Consider the following 25,343-nt stretch of genomic DNA (forward strand, 5'->3'; position numbering starts at 1 on the left):
TTTTTTTACTGAAAAACATCCACACGATGTATACACTCCCAAACACCTCCTCTTGGGAGAGCAGAAAGTGAATGACTAGTCAGAGAAGACAGAGTGCAGCTACATGGGATGACTTCAGTAGATGGATACAGAGAGTCATTCTTATTAAAAAAAAAACTTAAAGTTGCTTTTGAACTACAAAATGACTGACCCCACTGTAACCTCACAAAAATGATATTTGTTATGTACATTTGCGTAACTACACAGTTTAATGACAGCACTCAAATGGGGATGCAAAAAAACCAAAAAAGAAATCGCACAACATGAACATGAAAATCTAATACATCATAAAGGAAAAGAAAATAACAGCAGAAGAAAACTTTTTTTTTTTCCAAATGATTTTTTTTTTAAACATGTCATCAAGTTCATGCGCATGCCACATAATGAAACTGGTGAGATCCTTCTTTTTAAAAAGCCAACAGTCCAGTTATGGCTGATTTTTGAGCTGACCAACATGCTTTCAAACACTGAAGGCAAAAGAAAAGTACAAATAGGCCACCCATTAAGTCCCAAATGTTTCTTATCAAGGCAGGATCCTGACATGAAGACGTGGTGGTTGGTGACTGGTTTGAAACATGTAAGAGATGAGCCTCCTGTTGGCTAAAGTCCAGCCTGCTGTTCACCGATACGTGTTCAGCGCCCACAGGTTTCCACTGTGTATTAGCTCAAAGTGTCATTAGGCATTGAGTATCAAAACACACAATGCATCGTTTGAAGACAGTACACACTCCGCAAAACCCCGAGATAATATGGTATTTGTTTGTTTGTTTGTTTGTTTTTTAGAAAAGACATAAGAACCAAATTAATACTTTAATATCAAACACTATTTACATCAAGAAGTTTTCCTAATAATAATAGTCATAATCATCATCATCATAACAATAATAATTATACAGATTTAACAATGATGTATCTCATTTTTTTCTTTTGTCCTCCAGAAAGGTACAAAACGGATACTAACCTAACACTACATGTTTTATGGTTGACTACCTCAGGATACACAGTATCCAGTATATAAGTTGATCCTCATTTCCCAGGTTAAGGTGTGTACAGAATAAATCATGACAATGATAGCAATAATGACAAATACCATTGGTAATTAAGTAATTAATAAGAGTACAATTGAAGCTGGTTTCCGATAAAAGTCTATTGTTAATCTGCTCGCAAGCATCCATTTCGAATCATATGCAGTGCTCATTCCCTGTGGTGTTATCCTGAAAATTAGTACCTCATTAAATGGCATGTCTCCTGTCACCCCTCACAGCCGAGCTGCTATTCCACTGTAATAGCATTGTTACCAAAATCCCCCCAAAAAACTAATGGCAAAAGGCAAAGGCAGTCTTTCTAGTAATAAAGACAGAAAAAGGCAGCCACAAAGCAAAACCATTACCATGTGCCTTTGAGACTGAATGTTACTGAACGTACGTTTGTCAGAGAAGGTGTTTGTTCCAGTAGTGTTGAATGGATTCTTTTATTTTTTGTCACTTTGTTTGGATTTTTATTTTTTACTTTTTAGGCACTCTAGTCACACTACCTTCAGCTACTTCTCATGTCTTTCCATCTGTGTGTGTGTGTGTGTTTCTCTCACTTTAATTCTTTCTGTCTCCTTCACTCACCAATTCTCTCAAACTGCAAGGTCATTGGTGCTTTAAAACCCCCCACGGCGGAAATCTACCTCCCCCCGAGACCCCCCAGGCCTTCCAGCATCTATTTTTAATACCAGAAATAACTCCCCTTGCCACAACATGGGGTCCACATGCCTGTCATTTTGAACCTCATTAAAGAGTCACTTAAGCCAGTAACACAAGAAGCTGAAGGTGGACATGCAATTGCTCCTTTGCTCCTTTTCTTGCTATTTTTCTACATTTCTGAATCCATATTTCAAGACCAATTGGTGCCCTGTTTCTCGTGCAAGAACCCGGCTCTGAAGGGAAGTCAGTTGCCGCACGTTTTCTGTGTGTTCAGACTTCTTTTAAAACTAAGAAATAAGTCAATCTGAAAAGAAAAAGGAAAAAAAAAAACATAAAAGCTTTTTATGCTAACTCACCATGTGCATCAGCGGGAGTTGAAGGAAGCTGAATATCATTATGTCACAGCGAATTCCTTTAAATTTAAGTGCTAACACAAACCTGGCCAGACTAAATAAAGCAGTGCATTGCCTAGAATTTAATGGATTTTGTTGTTGTTATTCACACGGCAAACACAAGCTATGCATTAGCTAATGCAACGAGCTGGCTCTAAAAAAAAATCTCACTTTTACGTAAATCTACTGTATGAGTCAAGGCTGTGGTTACACTTATGGGACAGGGATCCAAGGAAAAGTATGGCACTAATAATGGAAATGTCTTTTCAAACAGTTTCCCACGATTTCTTTCATATTTCTTATTTAGCTTGATGTCACACAGTACAAAAGTCCTACAGTTTTAGAACCTGTATTATTATAGAGATGTAAAAAATAAAGCTGCAAATCATTTTCAAACAATTCTTTTAACAGTCAATAGAGAGGTGGGGGGGCTGTGGATGCAAATGTTTATGGGAGTGTTAATATTGACTAATTCTCAGACTGAATAGAGAGAACAAATTGCTGCCTAGCTCAGTAAACATTGTATAAAATGACTGTGACCGCTGCTGTGAAATTGCACGATCAACTTTGAGAAGGTATTGATTTTTGATCCTGATATCCGCCGAAACAAAAAAAAAATGTCTGGTGAGAAAGTTTCAATTTAGTTGCTTTGTTAGCCAGAGCAATGCTTTGTTGAGCAGACTTTCATGGTTTTTACCTTTATTAACTCAAAGATTCGCTAAACCTTTTAAGTAGCTTATCCAAAATATACAAACACTCTATTTTCAAGGGAAATCTGAGATTGAATGACAAATAATCTTCAGACCGTCTTTGAACCAACATAGTCTGAAGACCTGTTGGGCTAAGGTGCATACCGGGCATTTAATTTTCAGTGCTCAGGTTTATCGTCTTGCTTCTGCTTGAAACTTCACACTTCTTTTCTTACGTCTTTAACTCTTAGCTTTTCTTACTTAATTGAAAAAAACTCTAGACGAACGGAGATGCAAAAATCTTTTTTTTTTTCTCTTAATGACCCAACAGAACAATCAAAATATATTCTGAAAGGCTCCTTGAGAGGTCTCAGGATTATTTGTTTGCGTATGTACAGTCATTTCTAAGACCTAGCATCTTCACTGTCCTACTATGTAAAACTGGCTACTGTATAACAACTCTACTCCTGCTCAATGCTGATGTCAATATTTTTTGTATTTGACTCTGCGGCACAGTAATGTCGTGTGTTATGTAAAGTGTGTGTATATGTGTATGTCTAAACAGCGTTGCATTGACAGAAACATAATGTAAAGGGATGTCAAAAGTCACGGGAAAGTAAGAATCACTATGTGTCAAACAGGATTTGGCATCTTAGTTGAAGGTTTAAGGGGGGGAACTGTTTCTCCCGCTTCTAACATCAACTTTTTTTTTTTTTCACTCACAGACGGAGAAAGACCACTTAAATATTTTTTTTTCTGAAAAAAATAGAGGGTTCCTTGAGAAGCCTGCTTTTATGCCCAAACAAGCAAATGCAATCCACCCAAATCCCACCCCCTACCCTGCAGCCTTGGGCAGGTTCAGGCCACGCTAGGTGTAAATGACCTCCGGGACAGAGGGAGGCGCTATAAAGTGGAGAGTGCTGCTAAGCAGATCAGCATCGAAGCCAGAAGCGGACTTGTTTTCTGGAGGCGTGGCACATCATTTGTTTCACTTCGTGAAGGCTCAGCCGGTTCATGGCTGGTATCGTCTAAAGGATTTAAAGAAAGGAAGAAGAAGAAATAGAAGTGAATTCTATGGTACATGCAGATTTCTCTTAACAGTGCATCATACACACAAAAGCTTATTCAGTGAACATATTCTCAAATACACTCCCAGGCCAGAAAAAAGTCACAATCATCAGGTGGTCCAAGAAAATATCAAGAGTCTGTGACTTTTTTGTGTGTGTCCTGGGCAGTGCATTCACATTTGTAGTGTGAGAATATTTCTTATTTACCAATAATACTTTTCACCAGTTAGTGAAAAGCATAGATGTTTGGGTTTGTGCCATAAAGTCTGAGTTGCCATATGAACTTCAGTTGCTATATAATGTTTCTACTCTCAATGTCAGAAACATTTTTGAATTCATCTCCCAGGTGAGCTGCCCCCTGTGTTTTTCTGGCATTGGCATCAGTATCTGTGAGCAGCCATGTGCCCACCGCACCATGGGAAAGGAGCTGAACCATGCACAGCAAAGGACAGATAGACAGAACAGAGGACTGGACAGTTACATAACTATACAAAGTTGTGTTTGTGTGTCTGTGTGTGTGCGGTAGAAATTGGGCAGAGACAGGGCGACAACAGATGACGAATTAATGTTTTCATGTTTCTCCTTTGGAAGGCATAACAGGGAAATGAGCCAAAAGAAGCTTGCAAGATGAGAGCCAGCCATTGAGGATGCAGGCAGGGTTTTAAGACGGGCAAAGGGGGGAGAAGCAGATGGGTATCAAACATGCCCTAGGATGTAGTATTGCTCTGCCTGGACTTGTGTATTTGTGTCCCATTTAGGTATCATAATATCTTATCTTCACGGTGAAGACATTTCCGAATGCAGCCGATCTCATTTTCAAATGACAGAATCCTTTTTTTGTGATCAATGATCATATCACTGTATATATCTATATATAAATAAAAAATATAGACAGTGGGGTAGTCTTTTTGTTATTTCAGACCTTGCGGTGAGCTGGTGCTGGGAATGAGACAACAGCATGTGGGTGATGTGGAGTGTTTCAGTTCAGAGACTGGGTTAGGCTGATATATGAAGACATAAAACTGCTGTGCGTTCTGAGCACAGAAAATAATCAATGCTGTGCTACAGAGCCAACAGCAAGTCAGTCAAGAGTAAAGAAAAAGATTAAAATTTGCCAAATGTATAGCTACTGTGTGGCTGTGCCTACTGCATTCATATTATTTAATGGTTTTTAAAACTGACGTTCTTAGTTAAAATACAGGCAGAAGAATTTTAGTAAGCATAAAGATTGCATGTTGTGGCATTGACCACAACATGCAGCTGGGAATATTACATGAGCAGCATTTTACATCATGTATGCAGCAGCAGTAACGTGACACCACTTTGATATTCTGGAGAAAAAGCAGCTTAAAAGAAGCATTATACAGACAGATACGCAAGGGCAGATCAGCATCATAAAAGAAAGAGGCACAGAAAAAGGTACACATATACAGATAGCTGGAACTCATACAGAAGTGAATCAAAAAAGCAGGAAGCCATACTAACCTCGTGGTTCTAATGTATTGTCTACTTTGTCGTTTACATCAAAAACGCGGTCATGTACACCTATAGTTTTCACACAGCTGTCTATAACAGAAAATAGGGAGAATGAGAAATCATTAGAGGTATGTGCCAAATAGGTTAGTGACATTTGTAGCCCCCAACACCCCCAAGCCCTCAAAATAAACATCTCAAGCAACAAAGCTCATGGCAACATTCAGATATTCAGATTATTTTATTTGACGTGAATGTCTATCATCATTTTCATGTTTTCAAATTTATTTATTTTTTGGCAAATCAACCAGTGCTGTGATAAGTGAAAGAGCTATGTTCAACAGTGAGCTCAAGGTAGTGAGGTAACCAGACAAGTGGACATAAAGTGCTTTGATTTTCACTCCAACCGGCTACTTCAAGAAGCTCGGTTACAAAGCCCTGTGTTGCACTTACTTGCTGGTCGGACGAAAACTTTGAGCTTCAAGCAGGTTTTTTTCCCATTTTCAGCAACAGTGGAGGCTGGAGAAAATAGACACAGGTAAAAAGATGGTGCTTTTAATACTATATAGCATCAGATATATACAGTAAACAATGAACAAACAATGCAACTGTGTATTTTATCTATTCACACTCACACCCGCAGCCAATTTAGAATCAGCAATTAACCTAACCCCATGCATGTCTTATAATAATGTAATGATTGTGTTATGAATATATTTTTTTTCCCGTAGACAACAACTAGAAGTGAGGTAATTTATTAAGAAAAACACAAACCTTAATAGTTCGTTTTGACTCGTAAGTGGATTTTATGGCATTAGCTGCGGTTCTTGTGGGATTACAGCTGGAAAGTATTTACAGATGTGCTGAAGAAATCACTCTAGGGAAAGTGGAGTGCTTTGCTCACAGTTTAATTGTACCATTTTGAGATTCAAAAACTGGCACTAGCTCAATGTGGGATCAACATAATTCCCATCATTTAACCTGGTTAAAGACTCTCATGCAGATACTTTAAATGTACACATTTCTATGTATTCCTATAGAAACACATCAATCTTCTTTCAGGAGCGCAAAGTTCACACAGCGAGGATGTACAGTATGTGCTACATGTGTGGATGGTTTGCGGTTCCTGTCAGGAAATGGATCCCTTCCTGTCAAGTCCACGGGGTGTGAATCTCTCAGCATTAGCTACCATGGTGGTTGTATCACATCCCCTAAAAATATCTCAAAGGGAGCGTGTGCAAACGTGTGTGTGTGTGTGTGTGGTTGACCACTAATGGCGTTGTGTTGAGGCACCAGGTGCTGTCTCCTGTAGACGAGGATAGGGGTCAAACACATGTCAGCTGAAGTCTAGTGGGTGAGTTCTGCCTGCATCCATCATGGTAAGATAACATGTAGTAGTTTAGCAATAAATTTTATTGTCTGGGGTCAGAGCAGAAAAAAGAAGAGTCGGCTTTTGCCACTATTGCGATACATTCATGCTATTTACTAGTTCTTCTTTCTATTATCCCCTTCAGCTCCAGTGAGACCATATTGTCCACTAAGGTGTCTTTTCGCATTATTTTATGTTTTCTGTGGATCAGTCTGATGCAGTGAAGCCAGGATTCAATTTCAAAATCGCTTTCCTCCTTTTCCCCCTTTCCAGCACTTTCACTGCCTCTTCTGCATATCCTCTTAAATAACTTTTTTTTATTATTCTATAAACCGCCGTATCTGAAGAATATTTTTCATTAAAAAAAAAAACAGTCTCTGTACACATTGCTCCAATGAATGCGCTAGCATCCATTTTTTCTGAAGGTGGTTGAAAAAAAGCCGTGAGCCGTCCCTGAAGCCGGGAAATGTTTTCATTAAGAGAATTATTTCTAATGACTTTCCATCTCATCTGACCCGTTCTTTTCTTGCATTTGCACGCTCTCGTCTCCTGAGTCACCCTAAAATCCCGACGACAGTTTTCTTATCAAAAACACGCCGCATACTCATCCGCCTTCTGTGCAGCTCATCAGGATTTCTCGCTCCCTTTTGATTTTTAACCTCAGCGTTACCAATTTAATGTTGTCACTTCATCAACTGTTACCCGCATCTCCGTCATATATCACTGTACAGGAGAGGTGACCTGAGATCAGACACTATTTTTCACAGCTCAGTTCATATTCAGCAGATGCAGAAGGGAAGAGGGAAGAGAGAGAAAGAGAAAGAGAGGACCTTATTATTTCGGTGTGGAGGCAGCCGATGAACGCTAATGAACCTTGGCCAACGTCGCTCACCCACTCAGTCACATACACACACCAGCGCCCACGCAATTTATGTCACTCTTCTTATTGCTGCACTTCTTTATCCTCTCATTCTCAGTGTGCGCACATATGCGCCCAAACAGCCGCACACCATCTCCAGATGTTTTATCTTCATCACTGTTGTGGGCAGAGTTCAGTCACAGCCATCGACACTAGCCACTTAACAAAGACAGCTGATCATGAGAGAAGTATGGCCCTGATGAAAACAGCAAAGAGCATGTGGGCATCTCTGTCATGCTGTTGGGATGTTCATCGACTTGGCTAGAACATGATATCTGCCTCTTACGCAATAGAAATAATGCATGAGTAATTAATTTTTATGTTATCTTGACTAATATTATGAATATAGAATATGACCATCTAGATTATTTCAAGAGTTGATTAAATGAGTGCACCGATCATGGGTGCACTGCATGTAAATGTACATTTTTGTCTACATCGTAAAGACTGAGCTTTGGCTTTGCATTCTCTTTTCAGTAGCAGCTCGTAATGCTCGCTATTTGATGAGGATTCTGCCACCTGGGCACAAACTGTCCACACCAGTGCCTGCTTATTTTAGATTAACAAGCTGCTGAGGGCCAGCTTATTGTTCTTGTAGGCTGTAACATCAACACCTGCTATTCTGGCTCCCTTCAGGCCCACAATCCAACTATCAATCCATCCAGCCTAAGCAAGTGGCTGCTTTGAAGGACAGAGGCCCTAGATGTCCCAAGATGGGATTGGTGAGAGGGAGGTCGGGTTACCTCCACCGTGCCCTGTCCCCTAGCTGGTAATGGCCGGTTCCCTCAGTACACTGCATTATGCATCAGCATTAAGGCAAATGGAATGAAGCAGAATCCAATTACAGAAGAACAAACAGGTGGGCTCAGTGCAGCTTAGGAGCAGTATTGTTTCAATCACAGCCCAAGCCAAGCTTTATTGTAACTGAAATTTTATCTACAAAACACATTTCCTATGTCTTTCACTGGAAGATTACATTCCAGACATGACGAATAACCAATAAATATCTTGAAAGAAAGCTAAAAGCAAAGATGTCTAAATACAGAAGCTAAAATTGACATAGCATATGGGTTATCCATCATCTAGCAGGTGAAATGGGGGGAGGGGGAACAATGCAGGGTGAGTTTTGTTTGTCATTTTGTAAACATCAAATCTGTGTCATCTGAGCTTTTCTCATAACCACTGAACATTTTAAACATTTGAGTGTTTGCCAGTATCAGCACAACCACAAAGCCTAATGCAGTCGGGCAGTCTTTAACTAATTTCTAATGAAAAAGTTTCCTCTTTTCACCCGTATGTTTAAGTTTGCTGTGTTTGTAGTGGTCAATTCCACACACACACACACACACACACACAAAAATCCACTGAACATACTTAGCCCAGATGTCCACCAAAGCTAATCATACTGTCACAACAAACTGTCAGCATTTTATAGAACAGCGTTACGCAGAAAGGCATTCCTTCGGTTTCAGTTACAAAAGTCAAACCTTGCACAGACTTGTACAGGATCATGTGAACGTGTAACATGAATAGCATGATGTTAGCGTGCCTGTAGCCTGTGTCAAGTCTCCAGCTGGTTTTAATAATGGCGCTCCATTCCTTAGATCACTGCTTATTTGTTAGATGGGAGGGGTTAAACTGGAAAGTCTAATGTTGTGTCCAGCTCCGAGCATTCCTCGTTAGCTAATTCTTCAAGCTCGAAGAAAAACAGCCCGTTGGCTTTGTCTTTCATTTAGTAGGATTACCCATGTGAATTACCCCATGCAAGCTTAGAGTGTATGTCCAAAAGTTCAGGATTCTGAATTTACATAAAATTGTGTACAGGGGAGAAGAAGCGGTGAGAAACGAAAAGCTTCACTTTCTAAAAACTATATGCCAGCATCTATACGTTTCTTTTATACAGCCTCCTTCCCAGGAATCTGCTATTCCGAGACCAGAAATTACTTGTGGCATCTATTAGCTTTCACTGAAAAAAGAACAATGTTGGACTAAATAAACAAAAGAAAACTTTTAATTCAAGAGACTTGCTTTATTTATTTAATTTTTTAGAGAGAGAATGCTTGCATGACCCCTCTAATAAGAAATATGAACTGTTTCATTGTTCAGAATAATCTCTTCGTTGCAAACAACAGCGCACACTTGACTGTGTGAAACACATGTTCAATAAAGTGTCCATATGCACTGACATACACATAATGGCTAAATGTTCCTCAGAAATTATTCTCCCACATCTTATAAAGCAGCAGACTTAAAAGGACAAAAATGTATCTATTTACAGGCTTTAAAAAAAATGTGAATGCGTATGTGTGTTTGCCTTTATACACAGAATCTGTATGTGTGTGTAAGAAGATGGAAGAGACTATCGACTGAAGAGGCCCATTAACCAGATGCTACTACAGCGAACACACAATGGGAGGGAATGAGGGAGCTGAGGAGCAGTAAAAGAGGAGGGTTTGGATTCATGCATCAGAGGGAACATAAACTTCTCCCCCTGGTGATAGCTGGCCTTTTGCTCCTTCCTTGTATATTTCAATCGTTGGCAAAAGTGCACCAAAGTCATTCCTTTTGCCACTTGTGCAATTGGGACAAGGTCACAAGCCATGAGGAAAACACTGAGAGAAATATAAGTTGAGAAGGGGAAGTTAGATGCAATCAATAACGCCTAATTATACAGTGCAACACTTTCCTCACACTACTGAATGTCAGAGCACTTGTGTAAGGATACAATTATTTCCTTGTCAAAGTGCATCCAGCATCATAATTTTGTGGAAGACCACATAATGACGCTCTTACAAATTACTCTTGTCGTCTTGAAAATGAAAAGCGAGTGATTGAAAGTCTGAAAACCCTTCAATTTCATCAACCGATTCATGTCTTTGCACTCAAATTACAATAAAATGGATGATTTATTAATCTATGGTGGAGTTCGGCGTTTTAAGGCAGTTACAGAATAATAAGTCTGTGCATAATAATGGTTCATTACTACACTTAGTGTCTCACGTAGGATCATAATATTATTGTTATGGCCCAAGTACCCACCCACTGAATAAACGAGCAAAATTGTGAGGCTCTGTGTGTGTGTGCGCAAGTGTACAGTACAGTAATGTGCGCACTGTAACAACGGAAGAATAAAGGAGAAAAATATACAAGAATTAACCAATTAAACACAGTCGCTTGCAGATCAACACTGTACTGTGCTACACAATGGTTATAGATGTTTAGGTTTTTATGCATCACGCAGTTAAAAACTATCCTGAGCAACGAGTCCTGCAGTAGATACCATGGCGATAAAGAGCCCTCAGCTCAACATTATCATTTCAGTCTAGGATTACGTGAGGAAACAGAAGCAAGGGAGGCAGCCTTAGTGGGAGTTAAGCAAACCCAATTTGCTTTTAGCAAAACCTTTGCACAGTACTATATCTGTTAATGGTTTAATGGCCAGGGATAGAATGTCCTTGACTTTGGGATTGTGAATCATAATCAGTTCCTGAAGATGGCTGTTAGGTGCATGAATCATAATAGGTTGAGAGGAGCCGTGTGCACTTTGATTCACAGCCCTCGCCTGCCCTATTTTTCCACTGATCTCTTGGCTTTTCACAGCCACTCTGTTTTCTGGCAGGCGTTGTGATGACTACTTTAGGGGCGGTCAAACTCGGATAACTTGATTAGAGACTTTTCTATCTCGCCTTGCTTTCTCTGGGCTGTCAACAAGTATGCCATGAGTTCACTCATGGTCTATTATTAACCAAGTCTGGCCAACAGGCTAGCTAACTGATTGACTGTTTTCAATTTATTTTTAAAAAAAAAATGGATGCCTGAAGTTCCAGTGAGCTTGTCATGACCAAAACCAGTTTATTTTTGCGTTATTGGATCTCATCCAAAACATGTGCAGGCTTGTTTCCACGACTGGGGAAAAAAAACAAAAAAAGAAGCCATCTGTAAGTCAAAATGTGTCATTATTCTGTCAAAAATTTAAATTGGCTATTTCAAAATATTTTTTTGACTGAGTTAAGACTTTGAGATAGTAATCCAAAACTTCAGCTCAGCTCTGCCTGGCATTCTTTTTCCCATAGAACCCAGCACATTGAATTGACACATTTACCAATGTGTTTGATATACAGATAGAGATAGGTAGCATATTTGAGAAATCTGTATCTTCATTAAGGCACCAAGAACACCCAGAAGGACTTCGGTCATGAAATACTGTAGACAAGAAGATAGAAAAAGCATTTATTTATGTATGTTTTCGGGGTGGCTGTAGCTCAGGAGGTAAAGCGGGTAATCTACTTATTGGAATGTTGATTGTTCAATTCCTGGCTGCTCCAGGTTGAATGTTAAAATTCGTTCTTTGACAGAAATATCTTGGGTAAGACACTGAACCCTATTTGCTCTATTCAAAGTGTGAATATTGGGTACAAAAGGCTTAGAGCGTAGTGAGGGGAAAATTTTGGTGTGAATAAGGCATGTTCGATAAAGTGCTCCCTGTGCTCAAGTAGAGTGCAAAAGTGCCATATAAGAACCAGTCCCTTTACTGTTAACCATGTTTTTGGAGAGCAAATCATTCCACAGTCTCTTATTAGTAGTAATTTAGTTTTTGAATACTCAAAATATGTATTAATCACTTAGAACAAATAATCAAACCTATGCATTTGTATCTGTGGCATGCATTCTGGGAGGCAAAAACACTGAGCTTATCTAGTGCCAAAGAGGCACAGGGAGGACACTTAATTAAAAAAGCAGTGCCATTGGCAGCTGCTAAGTACAAGCTCCCCAAAAAAAAAAAATCCCTGAATCTGAACTGACTCCTGAAGAAAAGCCGTCGACTTCTGTCTTCTTTGTAAATCTGGGACTTCTAATAAATGTTCTGGTGGTCATTGTGGAAATCGTGGCTCTGTTATTAAGATTTAAAGGATTATAGGACAAATGTTGTGCGATTTGTGGCTTTTTTTAATTAATTTTTTTCACTGAGGTATTGAACGATGATTTGCCTCCTGTTCTTATGTAAAGTTTGTTACACGTGCAGTCCCACTGAGTTTGTACTTGAGCAGGTATTCTAACAAGACCCTCGGTGGAAGGCCCTGGCTTCAAACTAATAACATATGACTCTATTATGCTTCTAACAGGCTGAAATGCACACAGCTTAGTGACAGCACACCTTCCCATGTCCACATTTATATGTCTGTGTCTATAGTGGGGAGTACTGTATTAAACCCAAAGGAGAGGATTAGATATAAGAGAGAGACAATAAATGATATAGTAACCAGGGGAGATAGTGGTGGAATGTATATCCATCTATCAGGATTATAATAATGCATTCCAGACAGTGTGGATCCGGGTGCCTGTTATGTGTATCTGTCCATGTTTATTTATGCAAAATGTGGATGAGTGTGTATACATTTGTGCAAGTGTCGTGTTACTCCATGTTGTCAGATTATTTCTGAATTCCAATGACAGCCCTGATTTTTCATTTGAATGGATGATGCCCGTCCATATGCAGGATACCTCCTTGTACCACAAATGGAATTGAGTTCACTCTTTATCATTATTAGCAAGTCTTCCATAGCCCCGGAAAAACACAGAGCACATACGCCACCCCCGCCTTTATTTCATTTTTGCCATTAATGCCATTTTTCTGTGGCTGCCATTTCCTGCTCTGTCTCTGCTTCTCTCTCCTCTCCAGAGTGGCTTGAAGGATCATGGCGCATCACGGGATTTATGGTCAATCGCGAGACAGCTACAGTCCACGTCTTGAAGAATCTGTTAAAGCTTTGTGTGCATGTAGCAGTCCAGAAAAGCTGAAATATGCCTTATGAGATTTTGTAAAAAAGCCTTATAAATATCAAATGTTTTCTCTTGTTTTTTTAAGCTCGCTATTTATGATCAGTCTTGGCTTTGTGTTGCATTAGCATTTCGCATTTTAGCCTACGGGCATCTGGAGACTGATTGAAACTTTGCTAAATGTTTTTCATTTTGTAATACAGCATGGATATAATCGCCACCGCAGTCTGGGTTTTGATAACGCATTAAACAAGTGTTCATTTGATATCATGCACAGACTTTCCAAAGGACTGTTCGTTTCTGTAATAACCACAAGATAAGACACAAAGATATTATTGATTGTGCGTTCTGTGAGAAGCAGTTCCAGTCTATGAAGGCAAGCAAGTCAAACGGCAAGAAAATGTATTTTTAACCACCGGTCTGCCACTGCATTGTTACTCCAAGTAGTTTCCTTTTTCTCACAAATCTTGCCTAATAAACATCATAACTCTGCTCGCTCGTTGCTTGCGGTGAGGTGCCGCTGATATTGGATATCTGCCCTTTTTGATTAAAATCACTCTGATACACGATTGTAGATTGTGTCCATATTAGAAAATTGTGCTTGCATCAGCATTCAGCGAGATGGGCTCCACTTAAACCAAGACTGCTCTGTGAACTGTGACCCAAGAAGGGCTCCCGCTGTCCAGGCTTATCCCAGCTGTCATTCATGGAGGCAGACACTTGCAGAATACTGCATTTTGCTGAACTGCTTATGTGACCAACATTGAGATAATCCCCCTCCTGCATCTGAATGTGTTCACCATTATTTACTTTGTTAACTCTGTTTTGCGTTGACTTGTACACCAAGATAAGGCTCCTGACCGACTCTTGTTTTCTTACATCTTTAATTAACTGCCTCAAATGGAGAAAAACAGGATGACGCAAACTAAAATGAAGAATTATGACCTCTATTTTAGTGAATTTCCTCCATCCTGCTAGCGTTGATTAAGCGCTTTCTGTTCTCGGAGCAGATGACAGCAGAACCCTGTCTCCTCTCTCTAATTTTATCAGAGATGCAACAAATCAACCTTCGACCTACATCAAACTCACAGGGCGAAAACACCATTAAGGGGCGTTTTCTCTGCAGGAATATGATTTGACATCTTAATTTTCATCTACAAACAAGATAGCAAATCAATCACGTTGCTGAGGGCAAATTTTTCATCCCCTAGTCCCTCCGGTCATTTGGCTACAGAAAGTTAATAGAGAAAGGAAAAGATTAATATTCTGATACTGTATGTCAGCACCGTTTACATAAAAGGCCTCTGTTGTGTATGGAGACAGACTGTGCTTACTCAAAATGAGTACAAATCGGAGGAATATTGATTGTGAACAGATTTTTTTTTTTAATCTAGGATGCATGATAAACTATTACGTCTCAAGTACATGAGCGCTTTCACAGTATTGCTTACCTCAGCTTGTGTGTTCATGGATAGTGACCTTTGCCTTGGGACACACTGACATTTCAGTTGAGAGCGGTTATGCAGCATAGCCAGCTTCAGTGGGTAATGATGCCTAAGATTTTCTCTGTTGGCTATGCCACACTATACATTTACACAACAGTCTAACTATGGAGAATAACAGGTTTTTTCACTTTAAATGGCAAATATATATATTTATTTGAATAAATATATAAGTAAATGAGTGAAATCATGTTTGAATTTTGGATGTTTTGTTTTGTTTGTTTTGGGGGTTTCTTATTAAACGGTGCCAATTTTCCCCATAGTGTGATAACTAACAGCTAGCTAAAAAAGCCAGATGTACTGCGTGTTCACGTTCCACATAAACCCCACAGGAATCAACTTTTTCATGCTTCAAATAAATCACAAAATTTTGGCACAGCCAGTACTTAGGTGTTCCTAACAAGATGCAGCACGAGCCAGAGTTTAATTAGTGTTTACTCGCGGTTGCACAGAATTTGACAGCAGTCTTTTTCTTTCTTTTTCATCATTAGCAACAATAATGAGACTGGATATTGTCACAAGGTAGTTGGCTAAATCCTGTCATAATAACAGTCAAGTTAAATATCAGCAAGATTGTTTCATAGCTGAATAAGCATTCACATCTCAGAAACTATAGGACGTAATATCATCATTATCATTAAAAAGAGCTAAACCGTGTATTCACTTCATTAAATAAGAATGATGGCATTAGACATTGACAAAGTGCTGCAACTGTAACACTGAAAATATTCCTGCAGAAGGCTTAGTAACACACTGGAACAATGAAACCAAGAGAAAACGCTGCACTAAATGTTATTAAAACTCCAACTTTCTTGGCCAACTCAATCTTTGCTACAGAAATAATGCCATCTTGTCAGGCTCATGGTCCACTAACACAATTTTTCCATTCTAGGGTTTAGCGCAACATAGTAAGCCCTAACTGAGATTAATAAATGATAATAAACAACAGCTGTAAAACTGAAATGTTATGTTATATCCACACTAGCGCTAGAATTTATCTGCACACCATACAAGAGTATTTGTGATTTCATGTGAAAATGGCAGGCACACTGAATGTGCTCAAAGATTCCCATTCATGAAAAGGTGAGAAGGAAAGATGGTTGAGAATATGCATGTTTTCAGGTGTTTACTTAAAACACAACAAACCCAAGAAAACCAGGTTTATTTATTAGATTTAAGTGCACATTCACTGGATATTTTTGCAATGTAGTTCCCGAAATGTGAGCAAACACTCCATCTGCAAGCAAGATTGGTTTAAGGAGGATGGATGTGTTTCTTTCTGTTTAGATTGCAAAAAGGTTTTGTAAACACATTAGTCTAAACAGCCAATAAGCTGATAGGTATGTTTGTAACACAGGGAATTGAAGCTAAAAAAAAAAAAAACCTGCTTATTTTTATTGCTTATTTGTGTCACTTTGACAAATATTAGACACAGAGGGTTAAAGTGAAAATTAATATTTTCTCCATACGTTTGAATGGAGTTAGAGGATTATCTGTAAAACACACGGCAGGCAAAACCCAGCCAGCATCTGGACAAAGTTCAGTGTTTTTGAATAAAGACTCGGCTTGCGAGCATACAGCACATGAGGGAAATCTGCCTGAAAAGCTGACTTCACTTCAAGGTGCCTGTAAAATATTGCAGCTGATGCCCTGGTGCTGATGTGCAAACAAGAAAAGAGACTCCCAGTTACTGCAGCATTTAGTATTTTATTCAGTATTAGAAAGGGAAAAACTGTATGTTAAGGTAAAAATGCAATCCCTGGGAACATTGCAGCGATTAAGTTATACTGTTACGATTTAATTTTGCCACTTTTTTAGTTTTTCCTGCGTTAGAAATTTGTATTGTTTTACTACAATTGAATATCTGAAAAGGTTGCATTTTTTGTCGCGCTGGTGTATTAAGAAGATTCGATGATCACACTGATGATGATGATGATGATGATGATGACAGAAGCTGCCACAGATGAATTGTAAAGATGTAAAAATGTGACTAGCTCTCCCTCTCTCCATATCCCTTCTTCAGCTTTACATCCCGTCTCCTAAAGAGACTGTCCAATCCATTAGCAGCCATCTCCCCTGCTTCCTGTGGACATTCAGGCTGAACACAATGACAGTGGGAAATCACATGTCAGATGACTTCATGGTAGATGACTTTAATATCCGCCACACTAGCCAGTGAGTATATACGCTGAAATCATTCAATAGCCAATGAAGCCGCGGGCCACTAAACAAAATATGGCGTGCTATAGCAGAATGGATGTGTTCCATGGAAGCCCTGTCGGTCGCAGTGTAATTTAATCCAGCCCTTAGGACAAGCATCTCTCAACAGAAATGGGGAAAAAAATTGCAAAAAGAGACTTGAGGGAGTGGATGAATTTTATAACCCTACACTAACCCCTATCAACTCTCCCAAGTCTAGAGACCCCCCCTCCCTCCTGATTTAGTATGTGTCAGTGTGAACTGGCTATAAAAGAAAAGGAAAATCTGGTTACTTTTAACAGATAAATGGCCAAAAACCTGATTGTTGAAAGGCTTCGGGGAAAGATTATTTCATAGACAAGCTTGAGATTGACAGCACCTATTTAGCACGAAAACAATAGCAAACATTAGTGAGATACAGTTATGTTGTTTTTCCCCCTCCCTCCCTTTCTTCTTTTCTTTTTACTCCAGTCCCTAAGAGGAAACACGTGAAAGGAATAAAGCACACAAGTGTCGGTTAGCTGTCGGGTTAACTGCTTCATAAAAGCCTGCCAATTTAGAAAACAGATCGCGGTGTATAGGTAGAGTTCAGCTGTGCTCCTGAGTCATCTTTGGGAGATGAAAACAAAAGGACATGGGATTGTGACAGCTGCGCTGAGCTCCATTTAAGCCGCAGGCTGACAATTACAGAAACCTCTTTTTTAACCTTTCTTTAACCAAGAAAAGTGACTATACGAGTATAGAACTCATGTTCTGTCCATGTGCATATATTACTGTAGAGGAAGGACTCGTGCCATTCAGTTCCCCTATTACCTTACTTTGATAAAAGCGCATTTCCCAGGGGCCTCAACTTCAAATGAAGTCAGTTAGGCTCAGTTCTTATGCCAAGAAGCAGACAACTTAACATCGAACACAAGCTACACAGAAGAATAATATAATACAGAGAGCAGGGCACTCCTTTTTGAAAGATACAGTATTGTGAAGCAGGAGAAGAGAGCTATAACTTTCAGACTGTCTCAATTTAACTCCCCTATGAATTCCATTGCCATTTTAGGGAAGAGTTTTCTGTGGTTGACGAGAGCAGTGTGAAAAGCTTAGCTGAAAGCAGAGCATGAAAGCATCTACTCGGATCACTGTAATGCCACCCTCAAAGCTCTGCAGCAAAATTGAGAAAACATAGTTGGGAAATAGCGGCCCTCTCGTGCTGTTGTAGTAGTAGATAAACAGTGGGTCAGGAAAGGGCCTTCCAGGTATGTTATTCCTGTTGAATTACATTTTTTGGGATTCGTATTTTTTCTGTGGATGCTTGGGTTGGTTTTTTTGTTTTTTGAAAATAACAGCTTTTGGAAGTATCACACGACAGCACAGTATTAATATTAATGCGACATTAATATGTAAAACAGTCTAAATCTTGTATTAGTAGTGCCATTTCTTGTTATTTCACTGCTGTTTCTTCTACAGTGTATTGTAGATGTAATGCACAGCATATACTCATTCAGAGCAGGTACTCACAGATGTAATAGTATTCTCTGCCCGGTCTGAACTCAAAGCCCAAGGAGAAGGGAGTGAAGAGCTGGAACTTCTCTGAAAACTTAAGTGGCCCGTTCGGAGAGTGCGGCCTGTTGCATTCCCAGCGTTTAAAGCCTTTGGAGGTGTGGTCACACGTGCTATAGCCATCATAGTTGACCATGTAGAGGACGTAGCGCTCTGTCCGTTCCTCAGGCACTGTGTCTTCATAGTGAGGACAGTAGACGTCAAGGTAGTCGTTTATGCACACATCGATGTGGTAATCCCCACGGTGGAACCTGGTTGGGAAAAAAAAGAAGGAGGCAGAAAAGGGTTAACCTTCAAAATTATTTTCAATGCAAACCTAGTTTTGAATGATTTATGTGAACACGCTACATCTCGCAGCACTCTTTCAGTATTTGGTGAAAATTTGCATGCACCAACACTCTCATCCTCTAGCATCAATAAATCTAAGTGGGTTGGTTTATCTATAAATCTCTCTCTGTAACAAATATTTACTTGTGCATATGCCTTCTGAATGGTAGCAAAATGAAGTATCCAACTCTCCCTGTAAACATCTTTCCTCAAACAGTTTTCCTCAGAGTTGGAACAAAAAAAAATACATTTGCTTGAGGATTTTTGTACAGTAAAAAAAAAAGTAGAGTAGAAATGGTCACAGAGATATAGGATGGCAGGATGGTTCAGCCAGTAAATGTCAGTGATTGGAAAAATACAGGGCCAGACTGTCTCTGAGGGCTGTGCAGTGAGGCATTTTTACAGCAGCAATGATCTAGAACAGGCCACGCAGGGTCAGAGGGCTTCAATACATACAGGGAGATTCATCAAAAGGCCACACATTGTCACAGGCTAGCACTAACATGCACACAATCTCACCACAGTCTCTGCTGCCCAACACGCAGCCCTCTTATCTGTGGAATTTTCACATCCTCCAAAATCAGAGAGCATTTTCTGCATTGCGAGTGCTCTCGTTGACCCAGGGTGGAGTGACCCTAACCTCTGGGTCACGAGGGGGTTTGGAGAGAAAATGCCAAACACCTGTAAGCTTGCTAGGGATGCCCCAATTAGGCACACGCACACACTTGAAGCAGAACAAGAGTGATAATGTGAACCGCAGAGTTGACAATTCCTACGCAGCTGGCGTGACTGACTCGCTTCACAGAGAAACCAGGTGGCGTGAGGCGAGGCCCTGGTTAAATGTCGCGGGAGCACAACCTTACAAGAGTTTGGATCAAACTTATAATTAAAAAAATCGCATCTGCTGTCTATGGGAAGAACTCTTCAACCCCCACAACAGGCAAGAAGCGTACGACAGGACAAATTAATTTTATATAAGAATTTTTAGGCTTAGATTTAACGCACCAAAGCAGCATAGTGACCTTTTCTCATTCAGTATTTTCTTTTCATGTCCATTAAGTATTGCGTATTTCTAAAGAAACAAAAACTGCATGTCTCTTTGTATATGGCGAATAGGCAGTTAGAAAGAACAAGGTCAAATTAATGACAAAAAAAATTCTAACTCATGGTGTAAAATACCATAATACTGCCTTTAAAGGATGCTGAAACCGTGCTTTCACTCTCTTTCCTACCACTTATTTGATTTCTCATTTCGAAAACTCCAGCTCTATTGTTCTGCCTCTAAAGATTGAAGCTCCTACAATCAAACAAATGTATTGAAATCCTGCTTGGCTCGCATCAGTCTGCAGTTTATCTGGTCACTCTGCAGAGAATAACAATCACAATGAAAACCAGGCGCCTGATACTGAAGATCAAATAGTCATTTTAGCAAAAAAATCTGGTTTTGGGGCCTTTTAGTTGTTACTTTCTTCATGTTGGTGTAATGGAACAATTATTGCTACGATTGAGCAACAAAACTGAACCAAGCCATTTCTCATTACCGCGATCATGTGTGTCCTCTGGCTCTGCGCGGAATATTTGTGTGCACGTGTGTATATTTGAGCATGAGCTAGCATGAAATGCTGTTCTTCTGTGTTTACCCGAGTAGGGTAAATATCAGCGTGAGGGTGTTTACAACCAAGGCATAGAGCAACTCATCTGTAACATTTCATTTAAAACATGTCTGTGGAGGTCCAGGAAGAGCCATGCATCTCTCGCGCTGCTTTAAAATGTCACTGCGTTAATGGTCAAATTCTCCCGGTCGCTCCTCCCAGCTTATGTGTATGTGTACATTCTGCGAGTGTGTGAGCAGGAGCGAGAAAGAGTGTTAGAGAGGGAGCCTGTATGCGTGCGTGTGCCTGTGTGTGTGTGTGTGATGTTTCAGCTGCCCTTCTCTCCCTGCCTCAGCAGTCAGAATAGTGGCGTGTGGCCCTGACTGCAAATGAAGCAGAGGATGTTTGGGTGAGTGAGCACATAAAAAGGGACAGGACAGGCATTTGTAACATGTAACCTACTCAGTCACACACCCACACACACACACACACACACACACACACGCACGTATATGAAACAAGCACAAAACTAGTACAAACCCTCACACACATGCACACCCATTAGAAACAGGCACACACATACATTAGGTGTGTGTTATCAGATGAGCGAGCACCCTGGCACATTGGCAAAAGAAACAGCAGTGAGACAGCCAGAAGCTGCTAATGGCACCGAGTGAGAAAGAGACCGAGGGTGAGAAACAGACAGGGAGGCAGAGACAGAAAGGACCTGGTTCCAAAGGAGGGTGAGAGAATACAAAGAAGAGACAGCAAGACTGAATGCAGCAGATAGCACTGCCAGGCTTCCTGGTGAATCCACATCTTTGCAGGAGTTACTCAAGCATGCATTCATCATTAAAGGAGATTTTACAAAAGCTGCATGTGCATGGCATGATTGTGTGAGCAGTCAAATCTCTAAAACCTCCATCACCATTCAGGGAAGGACTCATCAAGATGTAGCTTCATGGATTTTTTGTAAAAAGTGTTCATTTTCCTTACGAACTTTTAGAAAAGTCAGTTCTGCTTTGTTCATTATCATGCAATGTTTTGGACGTTTTCCCCAAGCGTACATCGATCTGTATGTTGGATGAAGAAGCGCCAAGGTGTTGCTCAAATGTAATGTAAATTTAAAGCAGTGCTTCATTAGATTCCAGAAGAGTGACAGGCATAACCAAAAGGAAAAAAATCAAGAAGAGCGAAATATGAGCAGAAGGGCGAGCCAACTAATTTACAGGTTTTTCTGCATATGTAAGTCAGGGATATAATGTGTGGAGGGTATAGACTTTTTCAGCCATCTGTCATAACAAATTAAGAGATTTATCAATGATAAAAACCAGTTCTGCTACACTCAAATATAAAAAAGAATGTGCAAAAGGATCATTAAATGATCCAATTAAAATGCATGATTTTGTCTTTAAATGTAAGATAAACGTGCATCTTGTAAAGTATTCAGCAAGTACTCTGAAATTGAAAGAGTGGTGTTTTGGTTCAATCTCCAGCTCCTCCACATTCACAAGAATCTAAACCCTGAGTTGTTTCCAGTTGCAGGTAAACACTCTGCTGTCATTTGTGTGTGAGCGTGTGAATGGGAAACGCACCGAAAAGCACTTTGAAGACCGTTTATTAATGCTAAACATTTACTCCACCCAGCCACCAGAGACGCTTCCCTGTATTTTAGAACAAACTTCTGGCAGCGTCATGAGCTGCAATCTTTTCCGTTCTTCTGAGAAACTGTAGCGGCACAGAACGGCAGCGGAAGCCTTCCAGCAGTAAAATGGCTAGGTAATTAAGGAGCAAATTTGGATAGGAGGCTAATTGTCAAATGGTGATAATTACATGTCTTTGTTATGCCACAGCTGTCCCAGCGAGCTGTGGGTCACAACACAAAGCGAGGAAAATCAGCTGGACACAGAGCATGAGTGTGTGTGTCTGTGTGTGTGAGAGGGAGAGAGAGAGAGTGTGAGGGATAATCTTTATTGCCAACTGATTACATTTTCACACCGCCTCCTCAGGCCCTTTGGGTTAAAACTGAAGGGGCAAGTATTGTCAGCACGCACGCACGCACGCACGCACGCACGCACACACACACACACACACACACACACACACACACACACACACACATAGAGACACTTGCACATGCAGAGTCACAAACAGAGCAAGTTTGGGAGAGCTGGAACAGTGAAGTGAATTCAGGGTAAGGTGGCAAACCACTGCAGTTGCTGATTGGCTCATTTCCATTTCAATTACACAGCCCAGTGACATTGCTGTGCACACACTCGGGCGCATTCACACTCGCAGAGAGACAAACATACACACAAATACGTACACACACACACACACAGGTCCTGCGCATGCTGTAGGCTTATGCGCTCTCGTGAGGCACTTCTCTGAGCTGTGCATCGGTAGCTGCAGACAGAAAGCAAGAAGGACAGGGAGAGATAGATAACCTGAGCGAAAGAGAAAGGCAGAGGAGGAGAGCAAGAGCTCAGTGGCAGGCAGAGTGAGAGTAATCCAAACCATCTAACCAGTTGAATAAGTGAGATCCAGTAGAAAGAGGAGACTGCATGGCAGAGCAGTACTCTAAATACTACTGCTCAGAGGTGTGACCCGAAAGCAGAGGCTGCTTCATGACTAACACAGCGTATCAGAGAGGTACGATCATTCTATGTTAATGCTTTGCTTCTGTATTATGAGAAAATATGCTCTAAAACGTGCTCTTCGCTTTTCTTTTCTTTTTTTCCAAGACGTAAAGGGTGAAGACGCAGCAATAACGTGCATCCCAACGTGTGCTGACAAAGAGAGACTGCCACTGGTGTCACGTAAAAATGATCATGACAACACCGATGAACACAAGGAGGCAAAAATAGTGTTAACATTTTATGTAGAAAGAAATCCCTGGAACAATTCTGCTTCATCTTTCTTTTCTTTTTCTTTTTTTTTTACCTGCACAGACTTTAACAAGAAATGCTAAGATTAGACACTGCTGACAGCTGCATGTATTACAAAGCCAAAGCCCCATCTACCTCAGTACAAAAGATCATCTCTGTTTGTCTCTTCTTCTCTTCCCCCAGTTTTGAAATGTATTTTCTCGCTCACATCCCCTTCTTTCTTGATTTTTTCCGCCTGCCGGAGTTTCTCGCTTTGCCCAGTCCTGCTCATGACCCCAAATCAGATCTATTTACATTATTTCAACACTCCCTGTTGAAATTCAAACATCTGATATATTTTCAATTCAATATCCTCAGGCAATGTTCCGTTGCTTGATAAATCAAATCACAGTAACCTAGAAACTAGAAATGCACTGGGACCTTAAAAGGCAAGTCTTTTATTGTTTTCCCCTCAACTTTTCTCTGCATCCCGTTGACCGTGTGTGTGTGTGTGTGTGTGTGTGCTTACATGTATTAGTGTGTGTGCGTGAGGGTGCGGGTGGGGTTATGTATGTCCTCCTAAAGTGAAATATAATTTGTTGATTTTGATCCAGAGGGAGAATCTGTTTAGCCAAGAGAAGATGAACTCTGACTGAACCCGGCTAGGGAATACATGCAAAAGCCTTTGGAGGGCCATTCAACACATATGTTCCAAACACACAAAACAAACACTTCAAGATATAGTTTTCACACTTGTCTAATTGCAGATGTTTGGTTTGGGTCTGAAGATGAAAGGAGGAGAAGAAAGGCAGTACTGGCAGACAGAAAGACGTAAAGGGAAAGAGGAAAGCGGCTGCTGCTCATCATTCTTGTTGATAACAGCTGTTAGAAAGGGATTTAGCCTTTCCAGCCAGATATTCCCCTTCTTATTACTGATGGCAAAGCAGTGTAATGGGGAGAGGGGTGAAGAACTGATAACTGAATCCAGTATCTGTGCTCGACAGTCATCTTGACTGCTATGTTAGCAGTTTGGGACCTTGAGATGGAAAGCATTTTTCTTTGTGTCTGAGAAACTGGCAAAGGATGACAATGCAGCTTTCTTGGTTGCACATTTTACAAGTCCTAAAATTATTTCTCCAGCAGGTTAACACATAAACTGGGCATTGACAACCCTCTGTAACTGGATATATCAAGCCAGAATTGGGATTGGAGGCTTCAACGAATCATTTTGTCACATTATAATGGAATATGGGACGCTTAAAAAAACAGTGTTATTTAGTAAGAATGTATTATATGCAAAATACAATAATGTTGCCGAGCAAAAACCTAGGAATACATGGACATTTGGACGATATACAACACAATAATTACACATCGCCCTGCATTTTCTGGCAGTTATGGGTTTTTTTTGCCCCATTTGACAACTTTGCAGCAAAGTTGTCATTTTCCTTAGAGAAATGACCACAGCTATAAAAAGGGCACATTGATGAGAGATTCAAATCCCAAAATACTACTGAAGAAGTACAGAGATGGCTATGAAGTTGGAGAGGGGCGCAGTGAAGTCAGAACATGCGAGAAATGTCAACTTGTTGCATGAGCTGACAGCCGCATTCCTCGCTCACTAACTGGTCGATAGGTTTACAACGCTGGGAGGGGTTAGAGGATGAGACACAGTGTCATCAGACCTATAGAATATCATATATTACTGGTATGCCTGCGGGACAGGTGTCTATGAATGCAGGCATGTTTTTATGTGTTCATGCTAGATATCGACTATAATGTGCAAACACATCCACACACACAGAAGTGCATAGCTGCTGGTCATGGTGCATTTTATTGTGTCCATCTGCTGGAGCTTTATGGACGGTGTACTTCAGGCTCAGAG

General features: G+C 40.3%; 1 protein-coding gene across 2 annotated transcripts in view; it reads right to left on the reverse strand.

Annotated features, from left to right (window-relative positions):
* Positions 1-358: 358 nt before the first annotated feature.
* efna5b (ephrin-A5b) overlaps positions 359-25,343 on the reverse strand; it is a 96,664-nt gene continuing 71,679 nt past the window's right edge. The window contains exons 2-5 of one of the 2 annotated variants that reach the window (XM_005741720.1): positions 18,631-18,923; positions 5,805-5,870; positions 5,364-5,444; positions 359-3,839 (exon numbers count right to left, since the gene is read on the reverse strand). In XM_005741720.1, the coding sequence (XP_005741777.1) occupies positions 3,715-3,839; positions 5,364-5,444; positions 5,805-5,870; positions 18,631-18,923 (565 nt within the window). In that variant the 3' untranslated portion in view covers positions 359-3,714. The remainder of the gene's footprint in view (positions 3,840-5,363; positions 5,445-5,804; positions 5,871-18,630; positions 18,924-25,343) is intronic. The other variant, XM_005741721.1, reaches the window with a different exon arrangement.

The sequence above is a fragment of the Pundamilia nyererei genome, unplaced genomic scaffold (genome assembly GCF_000239375.1).
Source record: "Pundamilia nyererei isolate P.nyererei 1_Seehausen unplaced genomic scaffold, PunNye1.0 scaffold00113, whole genome shotgun sequence".
Lineage (NCBI taxonomy): Eukaryota > Metazoa > Chordata > Actinopteri > Cichliformes > Cichlidae > Pundamilia > Pundamilia nyererei.